We start from the raw sequence: 24,718 nt of genomic DNA on the forward strand, positions 1-24,718 counted from the left end.
ATGTGTTTACAGCATTTTCTGAGTTTTTTTTAGGTAGCATATTTTGTCCCTTATTTTATTCTTAACAAATCTACCGTTAAAAAAAAAATAATTCTAATTCTGGTAAGATCTTTTCCTACAGGGCTATGTTTTTTTTTTCGATATGTACTTAATATTTTTTGCTGGCAGCTTTTGCCAAGAGACTCATTAATGAGACTCATAATTTTTTTGTCTTAGATTTGGTGTGTAGTTTTGTGAACCCAGAAAGGATGCTTTCTTGTAAAGTTGTGTTACGTTATACTAATAATCATTACAGGTATTTTGTAGTGGAATTAGTTGTTTTGTCCTAATCAAACACAGGCCCAAAAGAATTGATAGTGATGTCACTTCTGAATATGATCTTTGTTACTAGACTGCTTAGACTTCTTAAAGATGCAATCTCAACTGGTACTCAAAGACAATTCATTGGTCATGCTGGTGTTTTAGCTAGTATCTGGTCAAGTTTCATCTAATTACAGAAATGATTAAGCAGATACTCTGACACCGTGTTGTAGCGACAGTTATTAAGCTCTGGTAGCAGAAAAGACTGAGAATTTTAATCTCCTTATTTCTTCCTACAAAATTCTTTTTAGTTGAATTTAACACATTATGGCAGCTGGAATGGCATAGGAGATACTCTCTTAACTACAGGACTTGCCATTTTCAACTGTGTTCCATTTTATGTTTTTCAGGCATTTCTTGTTTAAGACATCTTCTGGAACTACTCCGCTGTTCAGTAGTTCTTCCCCTGGTTACCCGTTGACCTCAGGAACAGTTTATACTCCACCTCCCAGGCTGTTACCTAGAAATACATTCTCCAGGAATGCATTCAAGCTGAAAAAACCCTCCAAGTATTGTAGCTGGAAATGTGCTGCTTTATCTGCAATTGCTGCTGCAGTCCTGCTTGCCATCCTGCTAGCATATTTCATAGGTAAGGCTGTGTTTTCCTTGTCAAATCACATGGCTATGTCAGCAAATGAAAATTCAGCAGATTAAAGGATGGTCAATCTGTTGCACAAATTTTTCTTCATAATAAGCAAAGAAAATTATTATTCCTTATACTGACTGAGGAAAAATAAAATGTTCAAGTCATGTTCACTGTCATAAGAACAGTGGAAGCAAGAAATCGGTTCAGGATTCTCACTGTGCAGTGTTAATTTTAGGTGTTGGGTATGCATCTCTCATAGATGGTCCAGAGGGTGATATAATGATTTTTTGATGTACTACCATATGTTTGAAAATATTTGTAAAAAATTGTGATAGGTGATGAGTCCACCAACAGAGGCTACTGGCATTTGAATTCAAATACTACCATCACATGCTGCCTTTAGATAAAAAAACACAAAATCATTTTGATTAATGTCTCAGTCTATATCTGTCTGTATGCCTAATTCCTGGTGGTGTTAGATCTAAATAGTTAGATAGTTCTATTTTATGTGCCCTTATTTTCTGTATTCCACACATCCTTAGCAATTTGTAAGCAAAAATATAGAAATGAAACTATAAATGTTGTGCTTATTTCCCATGATTAATATATTAATACTGGCTACATCATGTCTTAATTCTTTCTGTGATCTTTTGAGATTTTTTTAATATGCTTCTGTTATTTTTTCTTTCTTCATTTAATTAATTTCTGATTCTGCCCCTCCTCTCTCTCTTGCCCCCCTCTCCTCGTCCCCTTTATTGTCTGTTGTTTTGGAGGTTTTTTTAAGTGTCTACACAAACTAGCTGTGTATTTTGTACCTTTTACAGTGTCTCTGACAATATGTTGATGACAACGACATGCTGCACAAACTCTCTAGCTTCTCTGAGTAAATGGCAAAGTTATGGTAGCTTGTTGATATTTTCTGTTCATACTTTCCGGGCCTATTCTGTGTGGGTTTTAGTTCATCTCTGAAACTATTCTCATATATAGTGCTCAAAAGACCTATAAAGATGTACTGAATTTTCTCTCTATTTTCTCCATTTGAAGAGAATTTTTTTTTTTTATGGATCCCGTATAATCAGATTCAACAGGATAACACTGTTTTCTAAGGAAACCTCATATTTCATATTAATGAGCTTCCATATGTAATTAACATATACAGTAGTTAGAGAGAGCTGACTGGCTGCTTTATTGCTGCTGTCTCTTTAGGCCAAGCCTGCACCCCAGCATACTCAATACTACAGAGCTGACCATCTTTCTGTATTTCTTCTGTAGCAAACCTCAGAAGAATAACAGGCTTAGCTTGATATATAAATAAAAAAATTGGAAAGTACATGATTTATTGAACTTGACAGTTATCATACAACAGCTCTCAGAGTGATTATGCACATGGGAAATGATATACTGCAAGTTGAATATTTTAATCATGTGCATAACTTTGAAGTGACGGATTATGAAATGTGTTTTTTCTTGGTATTTAGGTTACTGTAATCTAAAGCAAAAATTTGCAACATGGTTATTGCTTTATACATTTTCATATACTAAGACAAGAGAGAATGTAAGGGAATGCATTGACTCTTAATAATTAATGAATGATCTATCATTTCAAGTAATGACATAAGTGATCTGTTTTGACAGAAGTTTTTGAGGTCATCTTCCCTGACTAAAGAATTATGAGTGAGAAAGAGTTGGCTAGTGGACCCAAGAAAGCAGGTTTTAGGAAGACAGTGGTGGCTCAAGGATTAAATAATAAGTAGTTACCTGACAAGCTTCATGTCATACACAGTAAAAAATAAGTATATTGAAGGGTAGCTGTCAAAACCAGAAAACAGCTGCAATTAATTATGTGAACAAATTTTATAGATCCACTGTAATCATAGTCTAAAATGATGGAAAAGAGAGAAAAGAAAATAAAGCAAAAAATAAGTTGCATTGCCTTAGGTGCATAAGAACAACAGAAAGGTAAAATGGATGTGCCTTAGTTAGGCCATTCATTAATTTAATATCCTTTCAGCAAAAACTTGTATGATTCATTCCACATGACAAAGAGCAGGCTGGACCTTGCTGTCCTCCAGTATGACTTAAGGTACTTGGTACTTAAGGTGATAAATCATCTCCTTATTTAAAAAAAAAAAAAAACAAAAAACCAACAACAACAACAAAAAAAAAAAACACACCAAAAAAAAAAAAAACAACAAAAAAAAAAACCAACCAAAAAAAAAAAAAAAAACAAAACAAAAAACCACAACTTAAAAACCTTTCCATGTTCTGCACTTCTCTGGAGGGTTACCTTCTCTTGGGTATGTGCAGAACTTGAGTACTGGGAAAACTAAATAACTCCTGGAGAAAGGGCAGCAATGCAAAATACCAGCTGCCCTGCTCTTCAGCAGCTCGTTTGGAGCTCCTGACCTACTAATCCCCAAACTGCTATGAAGACAAAATAACTCTGTTTTGCTCTGTCAAGAGGAAAAATGTTTTTCTGTTTTCAAAACAGGTGGCCAGAATAATGTTCAGATTGGACCAAAATCCCAATTCTGTCCTAATCATTGAAATAGTGAGAAAGTGAAAGCTGTTAATCAGACAGGAGAGCTGGCAGTCTTGGGATGAAGAAAGATGTTAAGTTCCCCCAAGACATGCAGGAGGAAGGGCAGCAACTCCTTCCAACATATTTTGCTGTCAGAACTTCAAGCATAGGAGAAATTTTAAAAGAGACGATAATGTTTTTCTGCCACACTTATCCACAAAGAAAATTTCTTGCTCTCCACCATAGCAGAGGTCCTGTCACTGGTGTTACATTAGCTAAAAGTGATAGCTATGGAAAAAGTCATCAAAATTTGCAGCATCTGGTTCTGCTACTTATGTTTGTCAATATATCTAGGCCATGTGAAGATGATCATATCAGTGCTAATCAAGACTATTGCAGGACTAAATGAAAAAGGCAATGCTGGCAAATATGAGGTAAATTATATTGAAAGAATACTTTGAAGTCCTCATAGTCTTCAGGATTTCTAAATGAATTGCCCTATAATAAAAGAGATGGGAAAAATGATATGGATAGATCATTAAAACATGCTGTCTACACATTTAAAACACAGGACTTTCAGAAGACTGCCAAAGATTATGGGTGGCATGAAAAAATTTCTAATGATGGGTGATGTAAAGAGACAACCAAAAAAAAGTATCGTAACAGATAGAAAAGAATAAGTATTTTAAAAATTATTTAGTCATTCTCATTGACTTTCTGAAAACACACAGATAAAAATGCAATGAATGAAATGAAAAGGCAGTATGTTTAAAGCTTTAAAGATAAATTCATAGTACATAATAACCTTTGGAACTTTTTGCCACACTACATAATTGATGTTAAATAAAGATACTACTGAGATTTTAAGAAGTTAAACATTTGTCAAAATAATTACTATGTCTTGTTAGAAGGAAACTTCAATTTTTATTTTCTTTTTTATGATGCCTGTAGGTTGGTGGTTTAGATCATAAAATGCCATTGCATTTTGGCTATTTAGGTAGACCCTTTATAGGCCAGTCAGTATGATTGTTATCTGAGTTCTCCTAAATGTTCCTCTGAAACTTATCCTGACTGATGTCTGGGAAAAATTCCTGCAGGTCTGCATGGCACTGGTCTACTGTGATATGGCATGTGTACATGCAAAATATGCTTGGGTTTGTATGTGTACAGTTTGCCGCCTTAGACTTACTGTTCTATACCTGAATTCCTTTACCTCGATGGAGTTTCTGCAGAAACTTCGACACACATCAGATGCACCAATCTAATCAATAAATCAAGCAACTTTCAGGTGTTTTGTTTAAAGGAAAATAGAGGCAAAAAATTTCCAGACTGTTTCCATGAAAAAGAGCATTTTCAGATGTTTCTATGGCTGAATGTTAGACTATATTTAATAGCAGACAATGGGAAAAATTCACTTCAGTTAGCTTTTTCCTTACATGGTATACAAAACGTTGTCTGCTCACTTCAAGTCAGGTTTATCACTTCTTCCTCTTTCTTCAGTAGCCAGATGTAAATGCAGAGTGTAAGTTGATAGTATTGCACAACGTTTTGGTAAATTCCAGCATGCAGTATGTAAATAAAATTGTCCTACAATCCTGTCTGAGACATAAGTCATTTCACAAAGCCCAGGAGTTATTCCTATTATCCTGGGGTGACATATGCCGAATGTAGAACCAGCCATTCAAATTAGGACATCCTGAAGATATTGGACTGGTGGTAAAACCCAGTTACAAGAAGGTAATTTATAAAAAGTGTCAAAAGGAAAGCATATACCACACATACTGTCTTTGTCAGAGTGTACATTTCAGAGGTTAAGGGAGTGATGAAAGCATTTGTCATGTTAAATTAGTTTTTAGCTCTTTAGATTCATGCCAAACTTGGAGGGGAATAAATATGAAAAAGAAGAAAGGAGGAGAGGAAAAAGTCACCTTGTGTTTTTCACAAAGTAATTGCTGCCAAACATAAATACCACATTTTTGTAAGCCCCTACACTGCTCTGATTCCTGCCAGTCTTTGAGCATCAAAAAACATCTGACCATCATGTCAGTACGTTAAAAATGTAGCAATTTAAAATATTTAGACTTTCCTTTGGAAAAAAACAAACATACTTTTTTTTTTTCCTGGAAAAGGTAAAAGCTACAATGGGTTTAAAGATGCTCCACTTGAAAATAGTATCTTGAAACTCATAACTCTTAAGAGTACTAATGCTATTTTATCTACTTCTGTCGTGTGCAAGAAGATACAGGAAAAATAAAAGAAAAATGACAGAAGTTATGAGAATAGCATGCTTGCACTACATCTTTAGTGCATATGTTGCACATGAAAATGGTATTACTCATTTATTCTTCAGTGTTATTTGGCCTTAAAGACACATGAAGTTTAAGATAAATTTGAGTCTTCCGCATAAACTCAAAATGATATATTCACTTCTGTGCTATAGAAATGGCTGAATTGCTAAAGGATCTGGGAGTTAAATAAATGAAAACGTTCTTTTATTTTCTTTCTCTTCTTTTCCTTTCTTTTCTTTTCTCCTTTTCCCTTTCCTTTCCTTTCCTTTCCTTTCCTTTCCTTTCCTTTCCTTTCCTTTCCTTTCCTTTCCTTTCCTTTCCTTTCCTTTCCTTTCCTTTCCTTTCCTTTCCTTTCCTTTCCTTTCCTTTCCTTTCCTTTCCTTTCCTTTCCTTTCCTTTCCTTTCCTTTCCTTTCCTTTCCTTTCCTTTCCTTTCCTTTCCTTTCCTTTCCTTTCCTTTCCTTTCCTTTCCTTTCCTTTCCTTTCCTTTCCCTTTCCCTTTCCCTTTCCCTTTCCCTTTCCCTTTCCCTTTCCCTTTCCCTTTCCCTTTCCCTTTCCCTTTCCTTTTCCTTTTCCTTTTCCTTTTCCTTTTCCTTTTCCTTTTCCTTTTCCTTTTCCTTTTCCTTCCCTCTTTTCCATTTCCTTTTCTTTTCCTCTTTTTCATTTCCTTTTCTTTTCCTCTCTTTTCCTCTTTTTTTCTTTTTCTTTTTTCCCTATATATATTTAAAATTAGAGCCAGAAAAATACCTGTGCAAAGAATAAATATTTTGGTATTTTTTTTTGCTGTTGGAAAGCATAATAGTAGGTGTTTTAAGCATAAAGACATATAGGCAAATAAATGTTTAATTTATTTGGTTGTCTTTCATACCTGCAAAAACATTAATTTGTTTCTGTGACAGTCAGACAATAAAACTAATGGGGTTTCTGGAAAAATTAGACCTGGAAGTAAAAATCTCATCTTTACTCTGTATCATACCACAGTTTGCCTAAAATTGTATTCTTCAGGTTTTGATATCAACTTGAATTATTTTTTCTCACAAATGAGTTAGATATTTGCTACTGTTCTTCCACTGCTAAGTCCAATTGTCTTTTTAACTCTGATTCTACAGATCAGCATTCATCAGAACAGTTTGCTCAACTTGCTACCTTATGCATCAATTTATTTTTTTCTCTCTCTGAGTTGTTTTTGATGAATGGCAACCTATGTTTCATTTGATTTTTTATGTTGCATTTGTTCTTTTGTATTTGTAGAGTCAGAAAACTACTGACTTTGTCTTGTCCAGACTTCACTGAAATCAAATATGCTAGACCTTTTGGAAACCAAGACTGAAAAAAAGGGAAAATCATGCAAAGATGGAACCTCTGAGAGGCAGAGGTCATCTGGCTGCCAATCACTGCTATCAGATTCACTTGAAATCAATGTAAACCGAGGGAGCTCTGCATCTTGCAAGATTAGCTGATGACAGAAGGTTCTGTTCTTGAATTTGCATGGAAAATAGGTGTCAGTTAAGGGGCAAATACTACATTTTAGAATATGCCTGTCGTATTCTAAATGTCACACATTCAGTGATTCTTATTGACTGGTATCAGTCAATCTGAGAGAGAAATAGTAGTAGTGGCTCAGTAAGCTTGTCTGATGCTACTTCTGAGAAGAGAGGCTTTGAGCCTTTCAGGAAAAAGCATCTGGCCTCATTCCATAAGAAAATTATGCACTAGTGCTGAGAACCATGGAGCCTGGCCCCAGAACATTTAGTTGTGGCTTTCTAGCCTAGCAGGTGTCCTATTTCACAGTTCAAAGGTGTGAGAGATTCTTTAGGTGGAGTTTTCCTAGAGACAAAATGCACCAGCTGCTGTATGTGCATAATGTCACAAAGAACAGGAGGATTTTTATGTGAAATTACTTGGTTATGGTTTGCCTGTGCTTTTCCTGAGTCAAAAAGAAGAGTTTGAGCTACAGATTTGTTCCACGAAAAGCCAATGTACCTATTGTTTTGCCTAGCAGAGATCTCAGAGATAATGGAAGTAGCTACCTTTCCATGTGAAGGGGCAGTCTTATCATCCTGTTCAATTCTCTTTGTCTTTGTTGAGGATTTTCACACAGTAAACCTCAGCACTTGAAACTAGCGTGAGACTAATGTTTCCGGAACTCACAAAGTGCTATCACGTTCTTAGCACTTGAAATTGAAAACTCTTTCTGCTTAGCTACCAAGTCAAACAAGCATACTCTGAAACGTTGGCAAGAAATGGGAGACCAAGAGGATATTTTCTTCTGTGTGTTACTGAGGTTGTGTTTTGGGGGGGCACATATTTGTTTTTTAATGCATATTGCACAACACAATCTAGGATGGATCTGATAAAACATCTTTCACAGATGCTGGTAGTGCTCCCCAGAAGCTGTTAAAATATAATGCTGTGAACTTGAATAAAGTAATGTAACTACCTAGCTGATGCTAGCTATACTGGCACATGCTGCGCTACTCAAAACATGTGATGTGGTAGAGGTTAGTATCACAAAAATGAGCAATGTCATGTAATAGGATAGCGATGGTTAACCAGGAAATTTGAGATAATGTTTAAAATTAGTAGTTTAGTAGTACAATTATTATTTGTACAATATAGATTTTGGCTTTTTCTACTCAAAGCTGCAAGAATGGCTTCCTTGGAGATGCTTGCTTCCTCTCCCTGCCCTCAGCTGTGAACTACATGCTGTGTTTCACATATACTGTCATCCTACCATGCAGAATCTAGAAAATATCCTGGGTTTCATCGTGGCTATGTAACACAGCCTATTCTTACCTTCATCAGTGCAAATACTGAATATTACGCATTTTTTATTAGTAGTCTAGGATTTAATCCCAGAATAAGTGGTATGAAGTCTTGTCAGGGCAAAGAGAGAGCAAAGATAAGTAGATGCAACACGAGTCTTGCAGGAAGGCAAGGGGTAAATGATGAAAAAGCTTTGAGATACTTTAGTGAAGACATGCTTTAGAAGCTAGCCCAATATACTGAAATGACACCATTTTTCAGGGGAATGGTGAGCATAAGAGATATTGAAGATTAAATTTTGCTAATATAATGCCAAGTCAGAGATAGCTATCAAATAAACCTGTGGTCATTCTCTCTGAAAAATCAGTGTTCATTATCAGGGTAAAATGTCTCTTTTCTTCCTAAGGGAACATTACTTTGCTAGCAGCTATTTATATTGAGATCACCAGCTGATCATTTATGGATTCATTTATATTGATTATTAGTTGCTGTGCTTTGTTAACTCATTGTGTTGTTTTGCACTTAGTAAACTTATGGATTTGATTCATTTAAGTGTAGAAGTGCGTGTTTGCCGCTAGGAATATAACTGTTGCTCAGTGGGGTAATATCAGATTGAAAGATGTGACATGGATTTTGTAAGTGTGACTAACGTAGCTCTTACAACACTAATATGAAAGCCATGAAAAAAACCACAAAAATTACTTGAGTGTACTAAAGAGACAAGAAAATGTTCAAGGAATAGTCAAGAAACTTGCAGGAAGACAAAATATAAAAATAGGAAATAAATTCAATTTGTGAAAATAATAAGGGTAACAGACTACAGAAATTATGGAGCAAAAGACGTTGAATAGTGGGAAGAGAAATGACAGTTCACTGTGAAATGACAGAATACTTTATTCACCATATAATAGAATGTGGTGAAATTATCTCCTTTCAGTAATTTAAGAAAGTGTTTAAGAAACAGTTTTTAGGTTCATTTCAGCTTTTGCTCATTCAGGCTTGCTGCATCGTACTTTGAGCTGCCTGCTCATGTCACTACTCAGATACAAACAATCCCAGCCATCTTATATATTCCATATGTCCACTAATAAAGTCATTGACTTGCCAAGGTCAGTGAGTTTGAACACCTAGCACACCATATTCATGTTATATTGTGCCTTGTTATTAATTCTTTATATGATAGCTTTGTAGTTACAATCGGGAAAAGTAACATCTTCCATAACAACCTATCTGATCCCTGGGACAAATTTTGCTCTCCAGATTTAGGTTTACAAGGTTATAGGATAATTCAGGTTGGAAGGGACATCTGGAGGTCTCTAGTCCAGTCTTCTGCTCAAATCTATGTCATCCTGAAGTCCAGTGTAGTCTTGAAGACCTCCAAGGACAGAGATTACACCACCTTCCTGGGCAACCTGTTCCACTGCCTGACGGTCCTCCTGGGGAAAAAGGAATTCCTTATATCCATCTTGAACCTTGCTTCAATGTATACACTTTGTCTCTCATCCTCTTGCCACGTACCAGTGTGAAAAGCTTGGCTTTATCTTCCTGAAGACCTGTAGGTACTGTCAGGCTGCTTTTAAGACCCCATAGCTATCTCTTCCCCAGGCTAGATAAACCCAGCTCCCTGAGCCCCTCTTCCCAGGGCAAGTGATCCAGCCCCCAACCATCCTGGTGGCGTCCCCTGGACTTGCTCTGGTTTATTGATGTCTTTGTTGTATCAGAAGGCCCAAAACTGGATGCAGTTATGCTAGAAGAAAACTAATGAGTGCAGAGCAGATGAGGATAATCATCTCCCCCAACGTCCTGGCTATGCTTCTGTTCCTACAGCCCAGGATACGGCTGGCTATCCTTGCTGCCAGGGCATGTTGCTGGCTCATGTTCAGCGCTCTGTCCACCAGGACTCCAGGGCTTTTCATGCAGAGCTGCTCCCCAGCCAGTCAGTCTCCAGTTTGTACCACTGCAAGGAGTTATTCCCATTTCTAGTGATTTGAGGCATTTTTGCCTGAATGATGACGAGTGCTAAACTCTAAGACATGTAGTCCTTTCACTGAGTATCAATGCATGTTCTCTACAACAGACTTTGACCATTATGGGTACAGACGAACCAAAGGCTGTTTTATTTAAGGGTAAGGAGTGTAGGAAGGAGAGGCTCCTTTTTTGACTGATGCATGTATACTTCCTTAATATTCAGGGAATTCTATCCTACTTCATTTCTCATAATTGTTTCTGGCATCAGAAGCTTGAATTACAATGCCAAAATGGAGAATGTAGTTGGTTAGAAAAATAATGTTTTGACTTGTATGTTGAGTAGATTTGATGAGAGAATCACTATTGAGCCCTACTGTGTGATTATTAGACACTATTAATGTCTTTATCTTGGCTATTACTAAATAATTACTTGAAATGACAAGCATTTGTATTATTACAGGTCCTGGAAAAGGAATTTCATTCTCTTATGTTGATCTTACAGAACCTTACCTAAAACTTTAAATATGCTCTGGGCTTAGCTTGTTTTCTTCTCTGCAATGTCCAGATTTATCCCTGCGTGTCATGTTTAATTTTTAAAAGGTAGTATACATAATGCATAACAGTGCTGCAGTTAATTTAATTTTAAGCTTTTTTTAATTTGCTGGTTGGTTGATCAGCTAATTTCTTCCAACATTTTTCTTCCTAAATACTTTCTGAGGAAAGCCACAGAATAGAAGATGTTTTCACATACAGAAGCCAGTGTGGCAGAATAGGTTCCCCATTTGCTGGATGAGGTTGTATACTCTGTTTCTGTGGTACTTTATTTCTCTTACAGGAATTGACCTGGATTAGACAAGACTCTTTGAAAGGTCAGCCAGTCCTATATATGCAGCATATACGCTGCTTGTACCTGTAGGTTGACAGTTGTTTTGTTTAAATCTGCATGTACTGCACTATTCTTGAAGTTACATTTTGTATATTTGCATCTTCTTTCACTTTACTCTTTTCTCCTGCAAGAGACTTCTTACTTTCTGTGAGGCGCACGTGGCTGCATATAGCTAATACAGTAATTGGAGGCTGAGGAATTACGTGAGGAAGTCAGGAGATTATTAGAAGGCCCTATCCATGTCTACTTCAGCAGGAGGCACGGCATGAACTGCTGGTTCTCAGTATCCCAATTTGTCTGGATAAACCAACTTTAGCACAATTATACCAACAGCAAGTACAAAGCCAACCTGCTACTAGCAAAAGATTTAACAACGTAGCAGAAATAATTCTGTGCAGTCAGAAGAACAAAATTACAGATTTTCAATTTTAAATCAGGCACTTTGTGCTATGCCTCACAAATATGGAAACCATGAAACCCCTGTGCAAATCTAGGGGAACTAGTTTGATCCAAGGTTTATCAGCAAACTCAGGTTTTGCTCCCAACAGTTGGAATTGGTGTTAACTGAATTGGACTTGAGAGGGCAATGTTTTCTTTTGCAGAAGAAAGGAGCTACTTCTTCTGTAAGAACATACTGTTGCTAGAGGATTTCTGTGTTCAGTTATTTAAAAGTCTTTAAAGGAGAGGAAAATAGTGGTTGATATGCTAAGAAAATTAATAGATGTTGCAAAAATGTTAGGAGCACATAGTAAGTATCCCAAGGTAATATAAGGGTAGATATGAACCTGTGACTTCTTTGCTGATCTGTGGTAAATGCAAAATACTTTAAATTGAAATAGAAGCTAAACAATTTCACAGCAGGCATACTAACTGTTACCAGAGAGAGGCAATTAAACATCGTAGTCTCGTTTACCTCTCAGTAATGGGCTAGTACGCCTATATCATATCAGGTTTTGTCTGAGGAGAGAACTGTGCATGTTTATAAGAATGTGGTGCAGAGCTGGGACTTGGAAATAGAGAATCATGTTAAAACTGGCCACAAGGCAGCAGAGAGCATAAAGAGAAAAGAGATGCAATTTAGCCTCCTAAGATTTATTGAGCCAAAAGTTTATTTCACCTGTTGTTTCTTACTTCATATATATCCCCTTTTACATCTTGAGACTCCATTAATCACTGAAATGCAAAACTCCAGCCACACGAGAAAAGAGAAAGAAGAGCCCATAACGGAGCCTGCTCATTAAGAAAAGCTCAGGGATCTGATTAATCTTACTCTTGCATGGCGAGTTTTAACATTTTTTTTTTTAACATGTTTATGTCATTTTAACTCTTAAAATAATGTTATTGTCTTTATAGCCAGAATTTCTTTTTGACCCTTAAAACCATCAAAGTTCTTTAACATGGGTCAGGGGTTTGGGGCTTGGTTCATTAAGAGTATTAGGGTCTTTTCGAGCAAGAAAAATTTTTCTGCACCTCTTGAGGCTTCCTGAAAATCCTAAAATAAATAATAGAAAAGTAGTGATTTAAAACCTGATTTCTAATACAAACCAGACCTGGCTGTCTAGATGAAGAATAAGCTTCAATAAATGGGAGACAGACGCAAGCCTCTTCAGTATGAAGAGTAGCGAGGATGCAGAAATAGAAATAGGTTTTTCATTACATGAGGGATTATGCTCAGGCCAGAAATGCCAAATATTCTGTGGACCGCAGCTGCACTTTCTGTCTGCTGTTGTATTAGCTGGTAATAGGAAAACAATGATGTGATGGTAGAGACAGCTATTTGTTCTCAGAAATACAGAAAAGTTGTTTTCTTTTTCTTTGCTTGGATTGCCATATTGTACTCCATGGCATATCTTAAACTTCTATCCTTTTGCAGCAAATGGGCTACAAATTAAAATATACATTCTCCTTGAGCACCACCTGAGGATGCACATACAGCTGCTGATGTGCTCCCTTAGCCAATTTTTTCTTCTGTCGTTCTGACACTCCTTAGTCAATTCAGAGACTCGTTATTTGCTTGCACAACCTGGGTCATTGCAATTGCCTAAGCAGCCACTGGCAAGTGCCGCCAATTAGGCCTGTGGCTAAGTGTGTTACTGTTACTGAAAGCAGTGAATTTATAGACATTCAAGAAAACAGCAAGATGCATCTTGCTACTTGATTGGTTTTCTGTCATTTGATCACCACTACCCACTCTCATATTAACAGAGAGACTGGAAATAGTATTGGTTTTCAGGATGTAGTTTGTTGAAGGATTTCACTCAATCTCGTTTTAGAATATTTGTAACGGGAAATTACCGAGGTTGGAAAGCTGTGATTTTCCTCTCTTCTTTTAGATTTTATATAGATCTCTTACAGAAGAAGTTTTATCTTTTGCTTTAGGACAAATAAAGGTTTAACAACATGTACTACTAGCAGTTCTCATCATCTTTAGATATTTTTTTTTTCTGTCAAAAATCTATGCATGTTCTTTCTATAAAAATCACTGTGAAAATGGTCTGCTTAACTCTATTTCACCATGCTATGAAGTATTGTTTTAATATGTTGTTTGACTTTTTAAAGTGAGAATTCATAAATCACTCATCTTTTCTCCCATGTTTACCAGTAGAAAACTGTAAACAGCCAGAACAAAAAAAGCCTTTTAAGCACAGTGCAATTTGCTTAACATTGACTTGAAACTCCTGGAATACTAGATACATGACAGGGAAATTTTTTAAGAGTGGGAATTTTCTTTGCTTTGACTGTGTGTGCATTTGAAAATGCAGAGTTTTGGCTGTGTTTTCCATGATTTGAGGAACAGATATTTGTCATGGAATTTACCATTTTGGAATTTCTGGATACCAGTTTCAAACCTGTTTGCATCCTAACATGCATTTCAACCTGAGTCTGAAGTAGGAGATCTTTTAGTGGCTACTTCTGGTAGAGTGGTGTTTTGCTGATGAGCAGTCCTCAGTCCAGCGTGGCTGAGTGGGTTAGGTCATCGGGCAGGCGTAGCCTGCTAAAACAATCCACAAAGCCCCTGGGCTCATTCTGGCATTCTTTTTCAAGGGCCTCAGAGATACAGGAAAATAGTGAACTGCAGGTTGTGGGTTGTGCTGCAGATCCTCCCCGGCCACGCACCGGCAGCTCTGTGGCCAGGACCATGGCCGGGCAGTTCACGTGGTGGACGCCTTTGCCCTGTACCTGTGACCAGTGAGCACTCACTCAGTTCCCAGGGAAGGGGCAGCACATGCCCTTGTGCTGACTTCATAAAATCCATTCTATTTTTTCCCTTTTGAGTATGGAGCCTTATCTTGAGCACAGATCTTAGCTTTTCCTAACAGAAAGGTCCGAATCAAAGCTCAGGGCCCAAAGCTTAGAAATGCTAGTTCTTTTAACACATAGATTATTTTTTTTCAGCTATCAGCTATCCTTTACATACTTTCAGCAGATTTTGTTTTAAATGCTGTCCATTAACAGCTTCTGCTGTGTGCTACAATTTGTGTACTCCGATAATCCCAGAGCAGTTTGAAAAAGAGGTAATGGTTGCATATACTGCATATCTTGCTTTTTTCTTTAGTATAGCCATGACTCTGGAATCATATATGGCTTTTTTATAGTTCTACAAAGCCGTTTCCTAAGTTCAGTATTCAGGGGTTTGACACATGGGTAAATTGCTGAACACAGCAGATGACCAATAAGTTTCTGTGTGGATGTGTTTAGTGAAAATTTGCAAGTTTTCTTACTCAGTTTTACTGTGCGACACCAAATCTTTCTGCTTTCAGAGACAAAAGACTTTTGAATTTCTCACAAGGCAAAACAAGCCTCAGATACCAAGGGCAAAACGTGGGGGTTTGGAAGTGGCAGTAATTCAGTCTTTTACTTTGCTCAGTAAGGTTACTCATAAAACTCTTCAGATGAAAGATTTACTGGTTTGATCAGAGGGCAGGAGAAAGGCTTTGGAAGTTAGTTGATTCTTTTAAACAGTCACTGTTTAACTAGTCTCAATCATAATGGTTAGGCACATGGGTAGTTGTAGATAAAGGTGAAGGCATACAATTGTATTGAAGATAACAATGAATCTTTGTTTCCCTTGGCTGGAAATTTAAACACAATCATGGCCTTTCTTGGCTGAAGGAAAATACAAAATCCTAGATGCTTTCTCCTCACATGAATTGTCTGCAGGGCTGTGGGGCTTCTACCTACCCTCTTTTGCTGGGATATTGTTTGTTAAATATGATGTACGTCAACATGCATGTGCACTGTGCAACATGTGTTCAGTCTTTAGTAGGTCATGCTACTTCTCAGTGCCAGCTGTGGACTGGTGGAGGCTTTTCAAACCCATGTGTGTCACCTTCATGAAAATATCCCCTTTGTCAACTCAGGAACTGGAAATCCTGCAGTTGTTATCCCTGGTTTTCAGTAATGCAGATGCCCTGCATGCCATTTACAAATTGAGACGTTACTGCTTAGTATAAAATGCCATTTCAGTTTGAACTCTCTGACTAGTCTGGTAAGATAAAGATAATATTATTCTATGATAGTTTTACATTTTAAAGCTTTTCCTAAATATAAACAGAATTCTTCCCTAAAGCCTTTCTGTGGCAGTCAAAGGTCTGGATTGAAATGGCAAGCTTATAATAGAGTTTGGGCTGCAAATTACAAAAAGGCCAAATTTGCAGTAGACAGAATTGTATTATACATGTCTGTAGTCTGCTTATTGTTTGTGTTTACGTGTACAGATATCTACACATTGAACTGATTTCTATATATATATTTTATTGAATTCTTTCACCTGCTTTTTGTTGTGTTACTAGATGCACTTAAGTAATATTTAGATAATGTTTTGTACTGTACTGAAAATAACAAATATTACTATAAATTGACAGAAATTATGAAAATATTTCCCCTTTTTTTTAGCTTGCTTATTTGATTTCTATGTCAGAATTTTGCCTTAGGCTTATTATTGAAGATATTCCACACATATCTGAAGTTTGTTGGAAATGCACATGTGAGTCAAGTCAGGAATGGGAAAATTAATCATAGTTTGTGTAGGCTGTTCTACAGAAGGGAAGAAGTTTACAAAAATAGCTGAGGCAGTAACTGGAAATACTTTGGTGAAATTCACAGTATGTCAAACTGTTTAATATTTTGGAGTAATCTAGTGCATACTGGCCACCAATACTTACTGATAATGAATTATAATATTGTACTCTCTTATGATGTGAACTGTGACTTAGACCTATTGTTGCTACACGGTTGGCTGTAGTTTCAGTGCAATGTTTTGTGTAAGTTTTAGTAGAGCAAGAGCATATATAAGGTTCACTGAACACTAAATCTAGACTCTCCCACCAGGTTTGCGGATCAGCTGGGTCTGCAGAAAACTGCTGGTTCCTGTGCACATTTTTGTGAAAGAGGGCACTAGAGAAAGTCTTTAGGCAAAAGCCATTTAGGACAAAGCAGTTTGTCCCAGTTAAGAAGTTGGGGATAATCGCTCTAACTCTCATTTTGACAGTATGGATTTAAAACCAGACCATGTTTGGTCAAAACTCGAGCTGAAAGAATTCTTATGCACCTAGAAAGCTTTAAAGCAAAGTTTCTCTATTTCACTGGCTAAAGGTTAGATGCAATCTCCTGCAAGCATGGGGGGAGAGGGAAGGCAGGGGGAGCAGTGCAGATTTTTCACATTCTCCTCTCTTAATGCAGGATCATCTGGATTTGACCATCCGTTCCTTCCCTGCCCTTGGCAGCGGTGCAGGCACCACTCCGCAGTGTCTCCCTGGCACCATCGATCTGTTTTATGAGATTGCAAGTCAGAAATGGGCTGGGATGCCATGCTAGGAAAATAAATAGCACTAGTGTCCTAGCCAAGGACTAACAGATGGAGCTAAATTCTGCTATCCTCTTAGTAAATCTAGCTGGAAAATTGATAACCAGATTTTTTGACTTATACTGAAACAAACTAAGTCCCAGGTCTTCAAAAGGAATTGCAGGTACCCCCTCACAACACTTGTCTCTGTGGTTTAAGTTAGGGTTGATAGGTTTATTTTAGTCATATCTTTTTTTTCCCCTTCCTCTCCCTGCCAAATTGTATTTCCTTATGGGCATTCTAATTCTTGATGGTCTGGACACCTCCTAGATGACTCAGATATTGCTGATGTCTTTCAAGAAAATGCAGTTTTAATTATGCACTTGGATTTTACTAAGGGAAAACACATATTCTGTGGTGCTCTCATAATTAAACAGAAGTTTGTGTAGCAGCCAGTATTCTAAATGTTATTTTCCTTAAGAAAAAGAGAGCATCTTATTTGGGAGCAATAAAAATTTTGTAAGTTTTATTTATTTGTAAAGCAATAGCTGCTGTGATTGAAATTAAACATGGAATCATGCTGCTTCTGATTAATTCTAGCACAGAGGAGCCAAAAAAAGGACTGGATTTTTCTGTAAATAGGCTAAATTAGCCCCTGGTAAATAATGATAGTTGGAGGAATTGAAAAGACAGACAAAAGTTTTATTTCCTGCTCAATGAAATTACTTATTCATTTAAAAAAAAAAAAAAAAAGCTTGAAGTTAAGGCTATTATTCACTGTTTTCTTGAACTGAGCTGAGTAATAGTTAATGCTAATTTAGCTTATAAGCGCTTTACTGTGGGAAAGCAAATGTTATTATTCCTACATTCCAGATGACTAAATTGAGTTTCAGTAATATATATATTTTATATTACTGTAAAAAATTGATCTTAGGTTTGCTGGTTTTGAGTGTCTGTTTTGAGTAGTATCAGGCTCTAAATTCTGGTATTTAGAAGTAATATAATAACTAGATCTAATGAAGAGCATTGGGTTTCAGAAAGAAATCATAGCCCAAGGTGGTAAAGCATGATAGACAATTCATGCTTATTGAGACAGCAAAGCATGGTAGACAATTCATGTCTATTTTCAGGTAGTTCAGGAGGAGAGATCTGTGTGTGTGATTATTTGTATCTGTTAATAATGAAGCAACTTCTTCACCAAGTGCTGCAATGATAACACGAGACTCACTACACTTTCCAAAGAATCCTACATGTTCACATCACATTTAGAGCAATGCTTTACCGTTGTTTTGCCTTACAGTAGGCAAAATAATTTGTTCTAGCTAACATCTCAACACCATTATTTGTGAATAAGTGCTAAGTCACTTTTTACCATTTTAGCTGAGGTATATTATTTTTCCAAAATAGACAATGATAAAGGAGCAATTTCTTCTGAGTTGGAGTGAAGCTGGTCCACTTGGGGAATCTTTCAGTGCTGTTCCTATTCTGAGAATAAATGGCAAATATTGGGTTCTGGGCCTATCAGTCTAGTGTCTTTTATTAGCAGATATTAATCTTAAAAAACAAAATTAAAGTGCAGTCTAATGTGGTGGAAGCTGTAACAATAATAACTGAATATTTTACATTAATGCTCTGTTCTGAAGGGAGGAAGACAAGTTTTATTCTATTTCCCATATAGATTTGTGAAAAGAATGTTACAGAACAAGGAAAACGAACAGTGTGTTATTTCTGCCTTCTGGTTGATTTTATTTTGGAGGGAGCAGATCCCAACCCCCCTAGTGAAGCTTTCAAAACCAGTCTGCTTGCACAGTAATCTGCCTTTTCCCACCTCTGGTTTACTCATCCATCTTCTAATGCTGGTACTACACACTCCTTCTTTCAATGCTATCACATGTAGGAGTAGTTCTGTTTGTTTGTGTTACTGTTAGTGGTGATAACATGTTTTCTCATTTAAGAATCTGCAGGAATCTTGAGTCTGATTCCAGGGAAACTAATTTGTATGTTAATACTGGAAAAAAATTATAAGGCCTTGCAAAAGAAAGATAAAATATAAAGTGATGTGAATGTTAGCAGTACCCATTTGTTTGTAATGTCAACAATTCTGTTTGTCAACATACCCAAACTGCTTTTGAAAATTTTAATGGTTGTTTTGTGGAGAAGACAGTGAGTATTTTGATCTTGACAATAAGATCATGATTTGATCCAAATAACATGATTGCAATTAATTAGGAGAGATGTTGCAAAGCTGCTTTAAATCTCTTGTGTTTCCATGATACAGATTAATAAAACTAGATTTATTTTTCTTGATCGTTAAGTCTGACTCTGTAGAATTTTGTTCTGGTTTTTGATAGCTTTTTATTCTTTGATTTCTCTGTGGAATTAGTATAGAAAAGTATAAGTTTTCTTGTTGATATATATGAATTGAAACACAGCTGGGTACATCTTATTTTACTGTTTTGAAGATTGCTCTTTAAGTGTTTGTATTCCGGTGCAACAGCAATGCTATGCAGTGTATTGTGCTACTAAAAAATTCAATAGCTTCAATCTACAGCATTTGTATGCCACTGCCTGAGCATTTCTGCCAATAGGCCACCTGTGCAAAGATACTCAGAGTCCTCCTCTTTCCTGTCTTTTCCTCATCCTCTCCCCAGGTTCCATATATTTTGTCAGTTATCACCACAGCAGGTGTCTTACGCCAGATAGAGGCCAAAAAAAATGTGAATGAAGTAGCACATAATTTAGCGATTGATTTACAAAGCAGACACTGAAGGGAAAAATGCTTCTCTCTCTGATATCAGCAGGCAACCACTAAATCATCAGCCTACACAAATGCATAGTACAGCCATTCACGAGGAAATTTTAAGCTAAACTTAAGCTAAGCAGCTTGCCATGGCGAGCAACTGGAAGATGCCAAAGAGGGGTAACCGAGCGGAGCCTGCTTCTGTGTCGGGGTTACTCGCGGGGGCTGTGCCCAGCAGCGTGTGCCGGCCGCCCCCCCAGCAGCTCCCACGCAGGCGTTCCCAACAAGTCAGTTTTGTGTCCCTGGCACAGCTAGTTGCACTTTGCAGTGCTTATGTCAAGAAAACTTTTCAGTAATGATAAATCCATACTTGTCTTTCAGGAAAAAAAAAAAAAAAAAGGAGGAAACCCAGCAATATTATGTTTTAACTTTTTGCCAGCTTAGTCTCCAGGATGCCAGTGCCTTAGGTACACTAGAGTAATGTTGCTGTGGCCACTTGAGAACTGTTTGGATTTTCAATTACAGCATTTGACAGTATTTCTGACAAATCCAACGTGGGGATATTTAACAGGGGATGTTGCTAAAGTCATTTCCTGCATGTCTTCTGCATCAATATTTACATTTACCAACTCACTTGTACTCCTTCCCATGCTTACTGTACGTGGGTTTGGTTACAGCATTTCGGAAGAGGCAGGGCCGATGTTTTTCCCGTTTCTCTTGGGGCACACGGCGGCGGGGGCAGTGCGGAGGGGGCGGCAGCGCTGGTGCCGGGGCGGGGGCCGGCGGCTGGCGGGGAGCGGAGGGACGGTCGGCAGGGGCCGAGCAGCCGCTGCAGGCCGCAGCAGGCCCCCCGCGCCGGCGGGAAGCCATCACCCGTGTGAGGGACTGAGGGGTGGCTAGCAACATCTGCCATGTCAACCTGGCACTAGTAAAGAAATTAGTCTCCCAGCTCGCAAAACGTTCATTTTGCCCACAAGGGAAAAGGAGTCCCAGAGGCTCAGGCAGAGAGGATCTGGCCCTTTCTGTATCTGAGTGAAGACCCAGGCTTTTCTGAACTGTTTTTCTTTTAACAATACTGAGTCAGGCTTAGAAGCTTTAATTTAAACTAATTAATGCAGCAGCTCATGAGAAGGTACTGAGGGAACAATCTTGAGTTAAGACTACAGGGTTTAACCAGAGATTTCTTACTGCGGTCCATTTATCAATTAGACACAGTCCTGTTGACACCACATTCTCCCTCATTTCACAAAGCTGACGGCGGTTGTACCCTTCGTGTGCAGAGTTTAGCTGCTTCTTGGCTCTTACAAGGGAAAACTGCAGATAGCTTTAGTGTAAAAGAGTTTTCCTTGCAAATACTAAGGATTTTTTGCCACCTGTCTAAAGATATGACTTAAACTGGTGTGGACCAGCTCATGCAGTTTTCATACAGTCCCACTGCATTTTTCCATGAGGAGTGAAGTTTCATTTCCCTGTTCTGCATGCAGCTGTTGAACTTAAGTTAGACAGCACTGTTCTTGGCTGTCTAGCAATGGGTTCATACTGAGGTATAGCATGCATGTAGTATTTGCTGGTTATAGTTGGCCACAGAGCATAAAACTGGTGCTGTGAAAAATGCCCAAGCCCAAAATGCAGTGCCACAGAGTACGTTCTTTCCTCTGGCTCATTTTGGGGGCTGTTACTGAAATCAGTGTAAACCATAAAATGTGACAAGTGGCTGTGGAACACAGATACATTTGGTTTGATATCTCCTGTAATGAAACCTTAATATCCTTGCCATTGAATTTACATGACAGATCTAGTAAATAGCCTACAAAATGATACCACTAATTAAGAGATACCTTAAGGACTGGGTGCAGATACAGGTAAAACGTATGTGTTATGGCCCTATTCTGCAAAATTTATTCTCGTAATTATGGCCATCAATGCTGGTGCAGCTATTCTCAAAAGTAAAGTCTGAATTTGTAGGTAAGATTTTGGAGGCTTGTTCCCAGTGTTCTGACATTTTAAGGGTTGCTAAGTTGCTAAGATACAGGCAGAAAGGTAAGTTTATTTAATACATTTTGTTGAATACATTTTATAAAATATTACTGTGATCTGTGGTTCACTAGGTTATATCTGAGGCTTTGCTGAAGTGGAATTGTCATGAAAAATAGTATGGACTTGATTCATGATTGCATTATTCCTTTTTCACACTGATACAGCTACATTGAAAATAATTGGCTTAGACCAATGGGGCATGAAAAAGATGCAGGGATGAATTTGGCTCTGTATCTTGAAATGAAATATGTGCCATTTTCTGTTCAGTATTTGCTGTACCTTAAGAAAAATCATAAGGCAAATTACATCAAATCACACTATTAAAAGAAACATTTTTTCTTGTTCTGTGCAGTAGAACTATCTGAAACATTTATGTGTTCAGAATTTTCTCAAAAGCACACTTTTTTCCCTGCCCTGTATTTAAAAATTGATAACCAAGGGGAAAAGACTGTTGAGTTATAAAAACAGGTTTTTTCTTGTAATTGTGTCATGCACTGGTAAAACATAATTGAACTCAAGGTTTGCATTTGCAAATGACCTTGACTAAGGTTTTGCAATTCAAAGAATTCATTTAATGACTTAGACTATCTAGAACGCCAGAATCACTTATGGGGCAAAACCTGAGTAGCTCCCACTGAGGTCCTTGTATTTGGCAAAGTCAGAAAGTGACTCTTTCTGCCTCTTATGGGATGATTTTAGACTCTGTTTACAAAGAAAATCAGTATGAGGCAGCAGTTCAGAGTGAGGCTGAATGATCTTAGGAGTCCTGTTCTCACCTGTGGCTCGAAGAACCAGCTTGTAAACTCTTTGGGGGTACCTGGCTTGCTAGTCTCCTGGAACCAGTAGCCCTTTATTGGCCCCAGCTTTGGGAATAATCTTCGCTCTGTTGCTTTCTGCATATGGAGGCTGGTTTGTGTCATGAGGATGACATTGCTGGGTTGCGCATGCTGCATCTTCCGAGCCCTAAAATAGATCCTACAAGGGCAAAGATGGCTGTCGCATGCGTGCTTGGTGGATGCAATTCCCTGGCTCACACTGCTATGCTATATTGGTTATGGAAAGAATAAATAATGTTCTTCTGTCTGTCAGTTGCCTTTACTCCCTCCTCTCTTCTCCCTCCGCTCTTCTCCCTCCCCAAAGGGAGGCTGCAGGCACAGGTTTTTTTCCTTGATTCAAGTTTTTAAACTTCATTGGAAATTTCTGAGTGCAAGAGGAGGGAAAAGAACAAGAGAATGATTACATACCTTTAAGTGCCTGAAGATGAAAATCCTCAGTCTTAATTTCTCACCTTTAAGCCACTGTTCATTTTCTTCTTGAGTAAATACTTTTCCAGAAGCATTAGTGACAAAAGCAGTTGTCTGCATGGATGTCCCCCTTGTAAGTATGTCTTAGGTTTTATCCTGATGGTGCTTACCCAGATTTGCATCGTGCGCTGAGTATAGCATAAAGCAATTTGGAGAGTGAATGTTCACTGCAGATTTGAAGTACAATCACAAGTTGATTAGAATATATGTTGTTCTTTCTAGCAAGTTCTTTATAGTTTATTCTTTAGGCATCTTTTAAAAGGTATGTCATTGGCTTATGTTTGCTATTCAGAGTAAGCTGCCTGACTGTATCTGACAGTACCCTTCTGCAGATTCCACTTTTACGCCTCTAGCTCCCTCACCAAGCTGTATCTTCCTGTGAGTATACTCAGGTAGGACAACAGAAGAAGGAGAAGAAGGTAAAAATAATTTCTCTCTTTAAGAATACTGATCCCCAAATAGAGTAGTTACTTGTACAAATAATATGGGTGCTACTAAGACCCACAGACAAGAGAAGTAGGTAGTAGTTACCTGCTATATCATTACTCCAGATTGGGTTGCATATACAGACACAGGGCAATGAAACAGCAGAAACCGATACAGCCACTCGCTTGACTCCCTGTTCCATATGAAGTAAGTGCAAGGCGCCAGGCTGGGACCACAACCGCCTCGACACAGTTCTTGCAAAGGACTTTGGCTGACACGCTCTACTTCCTCTGGCTGAGGCTCTAGCTCTGGGTTTGATAGCCAGCCAGGTATACGTCTCAGTAGTTTTTGAGCTTGTACCTGTCAGTCAGGCATATTCTAAATGTACCATGGGCATGCACAACTGCTAGATAGGGAATTTAATCTTTTGCCTCTGCTTGCTGGAAGAATTAGATGGCATTATGAGTGGGGAAACATTAGTGGTTTCCTAGCTGGCAGATCTGAGTTATGTTGGCAGTGCAGAACCTGTAGAAGACTCAGCTCAGTGTAACTACATATGTCCCTGAGCATTAAGATACCTTTTTTTGTTGTTTTTTAATTATTATTCTGCCCTTTCTGGATATTTACTGTTCTGCTGTTTTGTAAAGGCAGAGTTCTAAACATTTTGACCTTGGTCAAAATGTAGTATCCGTTTACCTGTAGCCTTGCTGTTAGTCTCTGTGTCCCTGCAGGGCTTAAGTGATGCTGTGTATACATGTATTTCAACATCATCTGGGAAATTTAGGGGTATTGAATATTATTATGCAGTGGGCATTCTTAAAAATATTACTTGAAGGAAAGGCTGTTATAATCATGCCTTTGTTTTTCCTCCTTTAGGGCAACCCATGTTTTAATGACCTCACTGGAGTTTCATAAACTTAAAAGGGGCCTCAACCTGCTAGATGTTGGTTTCTGGATTTCTTAGTACAGCCTCTTGTTCAGAGTTTGTGTTCATCATAGTCTGTTCTTTATCTCCACTCAAATAGATGCTTTAAAATAGGTGAAACACAGTG

At 37.9% G+C, this 24,718-nt stretch overlaps 1 protein-coding gene across 9 annotated transcripts in view; it reads left to right on the forward strand.

The window, feature by feature from the left end:
• The window catches only part of TENM2 (teneurin transmembrane protein 2), a 693,894-nt gene that overhangs the window by 520,540 nt on the left and 148,636 nt on the right, over positions 1-24,718 (forward strand). For all 9 annotated transcript variants that reach the window (XM_042790512.1, XM_042790513.1, XM_042790514.1 and 6 more), the window contains one exon: positions 711-949. In XM_042790512.1, coding sequence (XP_042646446.1) covers positions 711-949 — 239 coding nt within the window. The remainder of the gene's footprint in view (positions 1-710; positions 950-24,718) is intronic.

Source organism: Tyto alba, unplaced genomic scaffold (genome assembly GCF_018691265.1).
Source record: "Tyto alba isolate M040663 unplaced genomic scaffold, T.alba_DEE_v4.0 Super-Scaffold_17, whole genome shotgun sequence".
In the NCBI taxonomy this organism is placed as follows: domain Eukaryota; kingdom Metazoa; phylum Chordata; class Aves; order Strigiformes; family Tytonidae; genus Tyto; species Tyto alba.